Here is a 14,697-nt window from a genome sequence, read left to right as displayed (position 1 = left end):
TTTGCAAGTCCATTGAAATGTAAGTTTATACTATACATTAAGCTGGAATGGATCAGAAAAGAGAAAGGAGACTTGGTTTCTGTGAACCAAGTCATCAACAGTGAACTTGGATGGTAACAAAAATTTCCAAGACTGAAAAGGAGAGAGTAATGTAAAGTATGTCTTTCTGGAAGTCATGGAGTGCAGTAGATAGCGATTTGTAGTATATTTTTGTGAGACAAGATTTCATGCAGAATCAATATAATAAGTCATGTGTTTACTACTCACAATTTCTTCATATAATCTATACTCTTTCATAAAAGATTATGAGTGTGCATTAAAATATCTAGTTATGTCTGGTGTGTTATTACCGACTGTAAAAAATTTAGCAAATGGTGGGACTAGAACAGCAGCTGTGGAAGACAGAAGAGCTACACAATAAGGTTGAAGCTGCCTATCTTTACTTGTAGCCTTGGGAACTGGATGGTCTTTCAGGAGGAAGGGTCAAGTCCATGGTACCCTGTTCAGCTGAGGTTTTTGAGATGCTATGTCTTTGAAATTTTTAAGGACACTGAACTTGCCTTTCTCCTTTAAGGTGGGAGAAACTTAGATTGTATTCTAAGTGAAGAGTTGGTAATAGGATGATTTGGAGGTGAAGTATCCCTAACAAAGGCTCCTTTGTTCAAACCTCAGTCACCAGATGGTAGACCCACTAATTAAGGGATCATTAGATTGTTAGGCCAATTGATTAATTAGTTAGTTCACTGGTAGGATCATAACTTGATGGCATTATTGATATGTTATAAAAACAGAATTGAGATGTAGAGGATGGGTTTTATTGTAGAAAATGTGTCCGTGGGCTGAAGTTCTGAGAGAGCATATTTTGACACACACACACACACACCCTTCCTCCCTCTTTTTTCCCCATCTTGGCTGTCATGGTGTGATTATCCTGCCATGACACACACTCATAGAAGCATAATGATCTGCCTTGTGCAAGTCCAAACTAACAGATCCAGCCAACCATGGGCTGGACTATAAGCCAAAATAAATCTCTCTTTCAAGCTGTTACTGTCAGGTAGTTGTCATGGCAGAGAAAAGCTGCAGGAAATGGATGCCAAGAGAAGTAAGCATGCTTCAGAACCTAGATCTGAAACTGGGGGCAGAAGTTCTCACAGGTGTGGGGATTTCTTCTGAAATGGAGAGAAAGACCCCTAAGTAAGATATGGATATAAGATGTCCTAGTTTTAGCATCAAGGTAACAAATGATGGCACAGGCATAGAATAGAAAGAATTGATCTAGGTGTCCAATCCTCAGTCAGAAGACTAGTATGATCTTAGCCAGTGGGATGGTAGCAGAGGCAGTTCTGGATTTTCTCAGAAAATCCCAAAAAAGGTAGGTGACAGTGGCTAGCGCCTAGAGAATGTGATAGGAAAAAGTTTGAAAACATGGGAGTGTGTTTTTAAAAAGACAATTTGTGGGCTGGAGAGGTAGCTCAGTAAGAGTGCTGGCTGTCCTTCCTTAGGACATGGGTTTGATGCCCAACACCCACAGAGTGGCTCACATCTGTTGGAATGGCAGAACACAGAGGGTTTGGGGTGACTATGAAATAATGCAGTATGTGATGAAGAATGTACATCCATGCCATTAGATTCTTATTAGCAACCAAATAAAAATGCACTGCCAAGAATTAATTCAAGTATATATTTGAGACTTCTGAAAATAAGAGTATGTACGAAATTCACCATTTTTAACAAATGAGCCATATGAAAACTGAAAGTTACCCTGGAGGTAGAACATGCATACAGCGGGGACAGGAGGGTTAACTCAATTTTTATATTAAGGTAAAACTGACCCATGAAACTCAGTTCATTAATTTAAAAGTTAAATTGGTATGTTCAGTATTGATGAACATTTCAAATGTAGGATAGAGTCCTTTCTTAGTCAGGTTCGTATTGTTCAGGGATTCCTATCTCCTACTGTAGGATTCTGTACTCATCATAAAGCAAATGGTTCTTTGACATATTTGTATTGCAGCAAAATAGAGTTTAGCTTTTCTTGTTCTTAGCCCTGGCAAGTATAATGCAGATTATCGTTGCTTACAATGTCCTATCTTTGGCATCCTGGAAGTTGTTCATGTTTCATTGATGACATAGGAGAGGTTTACCAGCATGCTGGGGTGATACTGCACTTTCTGGACCCGTTAAAGTTACTGCCTGGAATTCTGTAGAATAAATTAGAGCAACACATCTCTCCTTAAACCCTTGTAGCCATACTGTTTTCCTCGAATGTGCCTCTCCTTCAGGGTGGACAGTGGTTCTTCATTCCAGATGGTCCCCAACAGGAGGATCAAGGGAAGAGTGTATTGGTGGATATTTTTCTCCAAGGTCATCAGAGAGTGATAAACATTTCTTACTCTTTTCTTTCCTCGTTTTTCCATGATTGGACTTTATGTCAGAGGAGCAACCTCCAAACATTGCTGCTTGCCCTTGCTTTGTTAGAGTCTGTACCTTCCTGGAAGATGGGGCAGTTCTGTCCATCACTTAAGTTCCTGTTTCCTTCTCTGACAGTATTAGAGAAATTGAATCAGACAGTTAAACAGGTTAGACAGTTTAAGAAGACTGTTCAGGCAGACTATTGCAGGATTTTGTCAGATGTTTGTTGATATTGGTAAAAAGGCGCAGTAGGTTGTGATGGCTTTTACTAACTTTTTTTTTTCTAAATACCAACACAAATAGGTTTTGGTTTTATTATAGCACAGCAGATACAGGAAGAAGAACAAAGTTATAAGTAAGATGTCTTTTATAAAGACACCCAGATACCTATACAGAAAAGATTAATTGGCCGAAGTGATTTAGAAACTGTATGCCTGCCTTCTCTGTAGATCTGTTATCTTACCTCTATCTTACCAAATTACCCTTTGTTATGTGTAACACAGAACAATTTTTTAAAATTATTTGTATGAAATGGAAAGAAAATAAGTATAGGGATCCTCTAAGAAAGAAACTAAATAAAATACTAATTTTACTTTAAGATAATAGTTTTCAAGTCTTGTTTTCTGTGTATTATGATTAAGAAAAGAACTCATGATGGTTAGCAAAAAATGAAACATGGAGGTGGTGATGCTAGGTACCTAGACATGGATGAGTAAGAGGCTTGCCTTTGTAGAAACATGACCTCTGGGCTCCTGCCAACTTATGTGGATCTGGAAGGGCACACACTCCTGACCCTGTCCTCCTTTCGGGGTAGGAGGCCATGGCATTACTGGATGGGATAGTAGTGAGACTTAGGCACTAGGAGAGGAGATTGATATTCAAGAGCCAACTAAAGCCAAGCACCAAGGTTCCTCATTCATAAGCATCCTCATTTACCTTAAGCCATTTACAAGATATGCATTCGTTATAAAATTAAGAAATCAAATATGGAAACTGCAGGTATTGAATTCCAAGTGATGTGAGGCCTAAGATGTGCAGAGAACAGTGGAGAAAGTCGTGAAAGGATTTACTATTACAGAGAAAGGCTCCATGAGAGAGAAGAGGAACTGTAGTCAGGCCATACAGAGAGAGCATTTCAACTACCAGACACCAAATCTGCTGATGCACTGATCTTGGACTTCTCAACCCCCAGAACTAAGTATCTGTTAGTCATGAGCTCCCTAGTTTATGGCTTGTTTTTATGGCATCTCAAACAGATCAGATAGTCTTCATTCATCCCTGTCTTATGTAATAACAAGTCAATAGTTAATTATCTGATTGGAATCTAAACTCTCATTGGTTCTTGGTCTCCTGTGTCAAGGTTATCCATATTATAAATTATCTGTGATAATCCGCATCCCCCTAATGCTACCTGCAACATGATGCTAGGGTGCTTTTCATATGACATTAACAATACAACACTTACTGGTTAAAAACTCCAGGCAGGTCAGCTTAACAGACCTGTAGGTTGTTCACATGGAGCACTTGGAATTCAATACCTGCAGTTTCCATATTACCAGTGCTTAATGGGCAAACCTTCCAGACCAGAGGGACAGCAGGAGCAAAGACCTGTTGGTAGACAGGGAACATTTAATCTTCCTCCTATTGTATTTGCATAACATCTGCAGGTGTGGATCAAAGCAGGGGACATATATAAGCTTCAAAAATGTAGACTCTGACAAATTTATGCTTGAGTAGCAGTCTACTCACCATCTGTGAGATGAGACACCTTAACCACTCAGCCTCAAATTTAGCCACATGTAAAATAGTATTGATTGAAAAACACAGTTTGTACTTCAAAGGGAATAAGAGATGGTTTAGTCTGGAGTCAAATAACTGATCGTGGCCTGATCATGAGGGAATATAGATCCCAGTTCTTCCAAACACTGTGTTCTAATGTGGAAGCTGTAACATGAGATTTTATTGGTTCCAGGAGAAAGTTGTAAGTCAAAGTATTTGCCAGATGCATGGGTTGGTGCCATATGTATGCAGTTTCAGATGCTGCTTGATAACAGTCCTTGGCCTTTGGGTTATGGGAAGTTACTGGTCTGCTAAGAATACATTTTAAACGTTTTCATAGTTACCAGGATGTTAAGTCAGATAGGGGTGAGAACAGAATGGCTTCCAAAGTGACTGAAAGTAGAGGAAAATTATTTGGCTTTGGTCTGTAACATTTTAACTCTTGTGATCATGAAGTTAGTCACTGGCTTTCTAGTATCTTTAACGTAAGTGTGGAGATCTCCTTCATCCCAGTAACTTCAGTTCCCAGTGGAGACTGGCTTTATAGAATTACTTCTAAGGATTAGATAAGAGTATGCTTACAAGACTCCTGCTGGCACTCTCATAGGAGACCGATGAGAAAGTGGTCCTGTTATTAGATGCTCTGGTGGCTGCCTCCACCTGAGCATGTGTCAGGCCTTTACAAATGCTGTGACACTTGAATGTAGCAGGCAAAGGGGCTAAGAAAGATCCTTTGCAGCTGAGGTTATGTTCGAAATGATGACTCTCTTTACAACCCAAGAGGTAGGAATCAGGGATTCTTACCAATAAAGTCTTTATCAATGCTAGTTCAGCCCACTAATACTGCATTCAAAATACCAGACTGTTCCAATGGGGAAAGGGAGACCTGTGATGCTAAAACTCTCAAATCATATAGTTGCAGTTTGCCCCAGCTCCTGTGCATCAGATGTTCTGGGTATTTTTCTCTCAAGAAACCAGGAGCCAGAGGAGAAGATGGGAGGGGAGAGAGCTGTTCTTTGTTTGATTTTGTTTTTTGGGTTTTTTTTTTCCCCCTTTCTCCTGGAGGCTGTTTTGCTTCATTGGTAGACATTTAGCAAGACGTGTTTGGCTTCTTGAACATAGGAGTCTCCCTGGTATTGGTTGATATGTTGGTGCTTTACAGAATGTTATCTTTTAATGTCTTCCAGACTGAACACTTGCCTTTGCAGACTCAGTTCAAAGAGAAAGGAGCTGGTGGTCTTCAGTCCTCTGTAAGTAAGGCTCATGTTGTACCCACCCAGGTACATTTGGAAGTCTTATTTGATGTCCATAAAAGTTCATTTTCTTCATTGTTCCCTGTTTACATGCATGTGCATGACTTGATAAAGTCCTTGAACTTGCTTACTCTTGCAAGTAATCTAAAGAACACTTCTAAGTAATCTCAGAAGCATTTCAGTCATCTACAGATTACTGAAAGGCCCAGGCAGAAGGAGCCATATCAGAAATACCAGAGAGCATCAGAGGGAGTGCATTCCAGATTAAGTGTCAGCTGTGGCTCTGGGTCAAGTCAGAAGGAAGGTCGAGAGGAGAGGCTGTTTGAGGCAGCATTTTTAAGTCTCCCTTTGATCTAGCATATGGTCAAATGCTATGTACATTTCCCAATCCCCCAATGCTGAATCTTGATGTTTATTTTTGTTTGGTTTGATTTAATTCTCTTGACTATCTCATATATTCCTTCCATGCTGGGGACCTTTTTGAGTTCACAACCATGTTCTTTAGCTGACCTGGATGGGTACCAGTTCCTAGTTTCAAAACCTACAATTGCTCATATCCCTGTTAGAGCTTGTAGTTAGAAGTCACCACACCTCTTATTTGGGTATGGTGGGCACCAAATGACTGGAACAGGATGAGGTGTCGAACCTTGCCTTGCCATTTCTTGTGGGGTAGTGAATCAAGAACATAGACTGGAATGAATTCAGCTTTTGCTTGTTTTTTGCCAATGCGCTAGAAGAATGTACAGTTTCTTTGCTAATGTAAACAATGTTTGGATTTTTAGACTGAACCAAATAGCAGAAGATTTGACTATGAAGATGAGAACACAGTACAAGAGGATGGGACTCAGCAGATGTACCCCCTTTACAAGCAGCTGTGTTACCAAGACCGAAGCCCCCACAAACATCACCCAAGCAACCCCGAGAGACTGTACATCAACCCACGAGAACATTATGTGTGATTTTCCTCTGTTGTAATGGGTGTTCTAACAAATGTTTGTTCTTAGACTTGAGAGAGAAACTGAGGCATCTAAGCAATTTCAGTCTGAGTGTGTTGGAACTGTTGATGAATGACTCTTAACTTCATTAAGGGTTTCTTAAACACCAGCTGTGTTTATGAACTTGCCTGTAGCTTTGCATTTCTAACTCTAGTGTTTAACTACTAATACTTGGCCTATAATGGCATATTCATTGAAATCACGGCATCTGCCTGTGATGACTTCAGGGAAAGGCCCGAGCTGCTGGCAACCACTCTGCTTGGGTCTCAGGCAGTGCTTGTCTGTAATTTAAACAAGTGGAAAAATGAGCTCCAAATCCAGTACACTAATTATTAAACTGGGATTTAGATTTCCCTAGAATCTCAGTACAATTACAATACCTGTATACAGAGGCCAAGGAAAGAGGCAGACTCTCTTCTCTGCAGACAACAGTAACCAAGGCAATGAGAACCTTCACACCTCCAGGTGCTTGTGAACCAGCGATAGTGCTGTGTGTCCTTCCTGGCTAATAGACTCCAAGGGCTCCACAAGGCCTTCTGTCCCCTCATGACTAGCTGTGTCTACAAAGTCTTCTACTTTGTATTTGTTGCTGTAGCCTATTTCCCAGCTAGTAAGTCCTAGAATCCTTGCTGAAATGGGATGCAGTCCCGTTAGGTTTTCCCTTCTTCTACTGAACATGACAAGCTCAGCTTTTTACTTATTAAGTTGATTTCAAACCAGTCTCACTCCACACAGGTTTTAGGTAGCTATTCTTCTGCATTCTTCAATTTTCTTCCATATCTTGTCTACCTCAAAAAACAAGCAAGCCTGCTGCAAATCACCATGAAATAACTCCCACTCCTAAAAGCCAGGTGGAAAAAATCTGAAAACTATTTTTTTTGTAAATCTACTTCAGAATGACATGTTTGCTAAATCTGCATGTCCTGTATTCCTCCTCCTCATGTCACCTGGTCAACAAGCCTAAAGAGATACTACAAAGTGAATAATAGAGCAGCCTCTCTGCCAAGATAAATGGTTACACGATAATGCTATTATGCCTGCTGGTATCTGCCTGGAGTCCTCTCATCTCCCTCTGCCAGCTGTCTATCGCTAAGTCTGACAAGGGTCACAGAAGGAAACTTAAAGGCAAAAGGATCATGGGCACATCTTAATGATAATGTCGCTTTTCTGTGTGTCCTAGATGATCAGAGCATGCCATAGGCATTAAAAATAAAACACTGTGTACTTGTTACATATTAAAGGAGCTGTATGCACATCAAAATAAATAGAATACATATCCAGTCTATACCACAAGAGGAAATGAGAACACCAGATTTATAGTGAAATACCAAAGACACTATTCATGCCTCACTGGCCTTGGTTCTCCTTTACTTCTTTTGTTGTTGGCCAGGCTTTGTGGGATAAGCCATAGTGGTAGTTGTGCTATATAATATGCCCACACAACCCACCCCACTAGCAATTCTAGGAGTAAGAATTCTCAAATTCCATCTTAACGTCTTAGTTTTGGATTAGCGTCTTTAGAGGTTATGGCTCCAGAGCACCTAGAGTTCCACTGTTCTCTGCCCCACCACTGTGCTACTCCAGGTTTAGCCCTGCCTTTATAGCAAAGCTGATGGCCAGCCTCATTATTCAGGATGCCATTGCTAATCAATGTAACTAGAGTTGCAGGATTCCTTGTGATTGGTTTCCAGTAGTCGGAATGTGTGGTACCAAGAAGAGTTTTCTTTAACAGTGAAGAATTTCATTAGCCCTCGATGTTAGGTGCAGACTGCAGAGCACCCCTCCTTTAGAAGGCTTTAAATATCCGAAATCCGAGGAGAGCAGTTAGAGTCCCGCTGGGAAACAGGTCACAGAGTCCACTTCACAAAGCACCCGGTGGGCCCAGGGGAGGAAGGGATGCCATCGTTTGTGCCAGAGAAAAAGGTCTGGGAACCTTTTGTCCTCTCTTTAGCGCCATCCCACGAGGAAGCACTGTCTGCCTTTCAAAATTCTTGGGATTGTTATGAAAAAGTTATTTTAGGGCGTGGGTATTCTCATGCAGCCAGCTAGTTCACTGTCATCTGTGCCTTTCTGTCAGCTATGAAATTTCTAAGACAAACTGCTATATTTGATAGTTGTTAGCTCCAGACATGAGTCCCCTAAGCTTCATAATAGCTTATTCCAGTGTCTCCTGTCTGCTCTCTATTAAAAAAGAAAAGAAAGTTAGCCAAATACATAACAGCTTTGAAGGGGTTTGATTAACCAGTCTCCTCAACAAAAAAAAAAAAAAAAAAAAAAAAAAAAAATGCCATCCAAAATTAGAATGCTGATCTCAGAATTTGGAGCCTAGACTACTTGATGGTGCCATTTAAATTTGGAAGTTAGACTCTAAAGGTCAATAAGCAACGTCGAGGGACATCTTCACAGCTGTTCATGCTCTCTCCATTACTATTCCATGTAGCATTTTTCTGTGTACTGCTTCCACTCTGCATTCCAAGGAGGCAGGGATGACGCTCACCCTCACCACCTCCATTGCCTGTTTTACCTGCCAGCATTGTAGCTGTGGGAAAAGACCACCAGATTCTTTCCATCTCACTACATTGAAGCATTGTACTGGCTAGGATCAGCCTGACTTAATGAAATCAGAATGTAAACAGCAGTGATTTCTTTTGTCTTCTATGACAGTTCCCTTTATGGATGGATTTTGTATGCTCTAAATTTGAAGATGTCTCTATGCTCTTCAGAGTATATGAAACTCTTACCTGAGCCAGGTATCTGTGTAGCAGGTGCACATGTATACATACTACATACATACACATACATACACACACACACACACACACACACACACACACTGGACTAAAGAAGAAATGCCCAGTATGTGACCAGGTTCTCATCATTATTTTCTATGTCCTGTTTCCTCAAAGAAACAGAACCAAGTCCTTCACCCCCAAGTTGTCTTTTGTAGCAATCTGAATTTCAAAAAGTTCACCTGTTATTGCCATCTTTTCTTGCATTCACTTGCCTCCTGGTGCCATTCTTACTATACAACACAGCCTGCCTTGGAATTAGAGGATCACTTACTGTTTTAAGAATCTTCAGGATGGGTCTATACCCAGCTTTACCCGTGCATATAAAAATAAATTGTGTAGAGTATCACCTATCCCCACCTGTAAAGCAGAGACCTTCCCTGTCAACCTCTCATAAATATGGTAAGAATTAAACTAGGATGAGACACTGAGAAGTACCTATCACTCCACTGTTGTGTTTTGAACTTCAATATCCGGTGCCTTTGCCAATATGTAGAGTACTGGAATGTCCCAGGGAGAAGGATTCAGCGGTGTGGAAATTTCAGGCCTTTAGTTTGCTATGATAAATATTCCATAAATTGTTTTATATCTGGGCCATTGAAGTGGATCCTTGGGTAAAGGCACTTGTGATGCAAGCCTGGAGACCTGAGCTTAATTCCTAGAGCTCCCATAGAAGTAGACGGATAGATAAGGCCTACAACATAGTCCTCTTACCACCACTTGCACCCACATACCCCATGCAATGCAATAATAATAATAAATATACTTAAAAGGTTCATCTGCCAAACTTTAGGTAGGATTGAAAAAATATATTATTAGAATTTCACGATTGCTTCTGTTTTTCAACATATTGTTAATGAGTAGCTTTTCCAAGTGTATGGTATTGCATTCTAGAACCAGTGCTTTTCATGAATCATCTTACTAGATGGACCCATGCCTCTGTTATGTCCTCTTTCAGGAGCTCCCATGGCAACAGAAAGGCGTGGACTCTCACACCATACAGTTGTAGGCTTTGCAGATCGTCGGTCAGCTCTTACTTTTTTTAAACCCACTTTGATTGTTGGAGAATATCGTTGCCTTAGTTTTCTTTTAAAGCAGAAGCGTAAGAGCCTACAGGGAATAAAACCATGAGAAACATTAAAAGAGAAACCAAGCACATGTGCTCACTTTACTCATATGTCCACTAGCATAACCTATAATAGTTAGGTTAAGCAACAAAGTCCAAACAACCAAGTCAGATGGAACATCCTATACCAGTTAGTTTGGTTTTACTGGGTACAAACTTCTAACATACTCTCCTGAACTTAATTTGACATGTTTCTTGTTTGTCTCTGTTCAATAAAGATTCAGCTCCCAGGGTGGGCACATTTATACTGAGGACAACTGGAAAGAAACCAGAAAAGGCTAAAAAGGTGAAAGATCAAGATGCCAGGGTCACCACCTGTGCCTCTAGGCTTTGTGTTTTTTCTTGTTCTGGTTCTCAAATGGCAAGGCCCTTCCTTCATTCTTGGGTCATTTGAAGACTAAAAGGACCTAGCCAATGTTTGCACACCCAGTCAACTATAGAATGCAACTACAGTAGTCTTACAGCTGATGTTTGCATGGATTTCTTCCACTTAAGAATATTCTAATCTGGCCTTTGCCAGATATTAGGCTATTTTGGTAGCCTTTGGTAGATGTATAAAGGACTATATGCCTCCTGCCCAAGTTTACCAGGTAATGGAATGGAATCCATCTTTAGCCCGCATACTACATCATGTGTGTTAGTAAACCAGGAGACTCTTTAACAATTCCCCAATCTCCTAAAAAGCTGAGGATACCCCTACTCTGCCCTTTGAGGCAGCCCAGCTGCATCTCGTGTCTATCTGAAAGAGATATCAGAAATAAACCCAGCAATATTCTTCCTAATTTGGTCAGCCAGACCATGTTCTGTTTGACATCTACACACAGAGCAAGTCAGCAATCAGTCTGTTGGGCTTGTTCATGGAAGGGCTGTCCTTTCAAAATGTGAACCAATCCACTTATTAACCCCACCAAGTTGGCCATTTGCTAGAGTAACAAAGTCTCTAGGGATGGACTGCAAATAAAACATGTGGTAACAACGTTGGAAGTAACCAGAGCTGCTGCCAGCCTCTGGAAGATGTGTGTTCCTGTTTAGGGTACATCAGATAATAACCAGCCACCCCTAGAGCCATAATAAAACTGATTGGTGTGTTTCAAAATAACTTTAAAAATTAAATTCAGTGTAACAGAATTTGGTAAGGTGTGTCAGGGTTTCATGCCCTCACACTACAGTGGAATAGGACTACTGTCTGAAATCAAGAACCTGCTGGAGAGTTGTGCTGACATTTGTCCATAGTAACAACTGTATTTTAGGATGGACTGTCAGTGCTGTGAAGATTTATGGAAAAAAGCAAACTATCTGTAAATTGACCACCAACTGACAGGCTTCTGCCCTCTTGTGCTACAATTCCACAGAGGATTTGTCACAGTTGCCACAAGCAAATGCTACAAAAGAGGCAGGTCACTTGGATAAGAAGAGAGCTGCTTTTGTTCTTAAAGTTATTACCAAGGTCTAATTACTATCCCAAACAATCAGCAATGAACAAAGGGCGCTTTCTCAGGTTCTTCAGTCTTCTGCCACTCTTAAAGTGGAAGGCCACACAATTGCCCCCTTATGGATTTTGCCAGAATATTTCTAGGATCAGATCTCATAGGCACTACACAATTGTGGATTTTGTGACCTACACTGGATTGAGTTTATCTCCATGACATGGAATTTGGCTGTGAAAGGTGATTAGAGGAGAGCCTGAGGGAAATCCTCCCTGGGAATCCAGAACATCGGATTTGCTACAGTGACTTAAAACAGCCCTGTCCTACCACAAATGTGTCTGACAGCCATGAAGAGATGGGTTATTTGTGTTCCTCAGAGGTTAATTTCTCTTAATGACACACAGAACATCTATGAAGTCCAGAGTGACATAGTTTTCCAAGTGAACAAACACCATTGTTTTGGTTTCCAATGCCCTTTGCAGGAACAGGGAGGATATTTAAATCCACCCTAGTGTATTGATCAAACTAGACTCCTCTCTGAAATCTTATGAGTAGCCTAGTATTCATTATGTTTTAACTAGATTCAGCAGGTGTTTGTTCTGTGTGAACTAGTTTACTCCAGCCCACACCACTGCTCAGTTACACCCCTGTACTCGCAAGAGACAAAACTGCAAAGATTCCCTTGAACTGAGTGTTTCAGTGCTCAGATAAGCGTCCATCATCTTTGGTTTCATTATATTGTTGAAATTCCAAATCCTGTGTAAAATATAAGTAGCTGACATTGCTACTAGATGCTCAGATTATTCCATTTATGCATCTGTAAAAGTTGTGTTGCTCCTCGGTCCCGTTTCTACCCCATAGCCAGTGCTATACAACATAACATCTCCAGCCCGTTTGTTCTCCATGTGGCCCTCCCCTCTCAACACCTCTACTTCTCAGCTTCTTCCTTCATGTTGGTGCTCTCTACCTCACGGGTTATGCCCGTGGTAGGGGGGAATAAGATGTCAAGGGCTATCTTTAAGAGAGATCCTTCTTTCAAAGTGATTTTACAAAAGCCTCCAGGCTTAGAAATGAGAAACTCTCTAGCTATTATATTTTTCTATTCTTGTTTTGCTATTTTTAACTCTGCAAAGTGATCTCCTTCTGAAAAGAGGCTTTATCCTGGTTTTAACTTTCTCCCTGGTAACCCCCTCAATGAAATTTCCACCTTGTCTATGTTCTGATCGTCTTCTTTTGACCCAAAACTAAGTGTCTCGGTGGAAAGTCCAACTCTTATACTGCTATTTTAAAAAGCATAATGTCTGTTGCAGAGAAATTTCTAGCTTTTTCCGTGGGAAGCCATCCAGGTCTCACAGCAAGCCTAGCTTCTTCATATGTAAACTGAGGCTAATCCTCTGGTACCTGGGTATTGAATCCTGGCTGATAAGTAGTAGAAGCATTTTACACATGGCTTGTGCTTCATTAATAAGATAATAGGTAATCTAGACAGCTTCAAGTAGGAGTTAGTCTAGCTGGATTTAGAATCCCTTTACCCCCCACTGTTTGCAAAAGAAACATACCTTGCTCTCTTTTTATGGTAGAAATCTGTTGATGTTGTTGTTTAATTATTTTCATTCTGTTGTGAATAGAAAGGGTTTATTCTATGTCCTCCTGCTTGTGAGAAAAGATCCAAGTTATAAATTTAAGCCTTAGAACTGAAGCAGGATACAGTGTAGTTATGTGAAGAACATTCCAGCTCAGATGTTGTGAAATACAAAAAGAAACAAATACCAGCTTAGACTTTGATATATTTTAAATAGTAGACGTTAATGTGATGGTTTTTAGGCAGTCCATAAGTTTCCAGAAATTGTCTTTTATATTTGCAGTTTTGGACTATATTATGACCTTTTAGATATTACAAATAAAGTCTTTTATTATTTGAGTTTTTTTCATTTCTGTTATCAATAAATCAATTACTAAAATGCAAATGAAATAACTAATTATATGACCATGGAATGTACAAACTGCAAACAACCTGAAACTTCTCAATGCTTGAGACCTTCCTAGAAGATTTTTAAAATAGTGACAAGAGTGATATGTGCTTCAAGCAGTATGAAAGGTAGAAGTTACTATTGTAGCTACTTATCAAAAGCACGTGATATTTTATAGACTTTTTAAAATTATGTGTATGTGTGTATTGGGATAATGTGCATGTGAGTGCATGTACCCTGGGGGCTGTGAGGCATCAGATGCCACAGGACTTGAAGTTCTAGACAGTTGTGAACAGCTCTGATGTGAGTGCTAGGATCCAAACTCAGGTTCTCTGCAAGAGCAGTATGAGCTTTTAACCAATGCTCTATCCTTCCAGGCCCCCTTAATGCTTTTTAAAAGAGGCTACATTTATTTGAATCAACAAATAGTTCATTATCCTTGACTCTTTTAATCACCAAAGTTACCTTCTTTTTTAGTAAATTATATCAGTACCATTGTAAGTTGTCATTAAATAGTGTTAGTTATCAAAAGCAAATGAACAAAGTGGGCAGCTATGGTGGATTCCAGAGTTTTCCCTACTATTCTCTGAAATCGCAAAGTCTAAGAACCACATTTTAAAAGGAACATTTTATTGAGATCCATAACTGATCCTTATAAAAGTATTAAATTTCATAGGTTATAGTATATTTACAAAGTTGTGAACCCATTATCACCACAATAAATTTTCAATTGTGTTCATGGTCTCCAAAGTAAACATATACACATGAGCATTTTCTTCTAAGAAACCGTGGCTTGGTCCATGGAAATTCTCCTGCCTCTGTTGTTGCTTGTTATGTAATAGGTAGTCCTCAGTGACTTTTATCGTTCATGTGCCTCCTTTCATGCTTCCTAAGTTAATCCTATTGTTTTGTGAACTTCTCTTAATGCCAAAGCTGGCTCACC

The 14,697-nt window shown here is 40.0% G+C and overlaps 1 protein-coding gene across 1 annotated transcript in view; it reads left to right on the top strand.

Moving 5' to 3' along the window:
* Nectin3 (nectin cell adhesion molecule 3) overlaps positions 1-7,727 on the top strand; it is a 94,418-nt gene extending 86,691 nt beyond the window's left edge. The window contains exons 8-9 of the mRNA XM_051191563.1: positions 5,382-5,444; positions 6,230-7,727. Of these exons, the coding sequence (XP_051047520.1) occupies positions 5,382-5,444; positions 6,230-6,406 (240 nt within the window). The 3' untranslated portion in view covers positions 6,407-7,727. The remainder of the gene's footprint in view (positions 1-5,381; positions 5,445-6,229) is intronic.
* Positions 7,728-14,697: the final 6,970 nt, after the last annotated feature.

This window comes from Phodopus roborovskii, unplaced genomic scaffold (genome assembly GCF_943737965.1).
Source record: "Phodopus roborovskii unplaced genomic scaffold, PHOROB, whole genome shotgun sequence".
Classification (NCBI taxonomy): Eukaryota; Metazoa; Chordata; class Mammalia; order Rodentia; family Cricetidae; genus Phodopus; species Phodopus roborovskii.
Note: the sequence above shows the minus strand (reverse complement) of the source record. Positions and strands in the feature narration are given on the sequence as shown.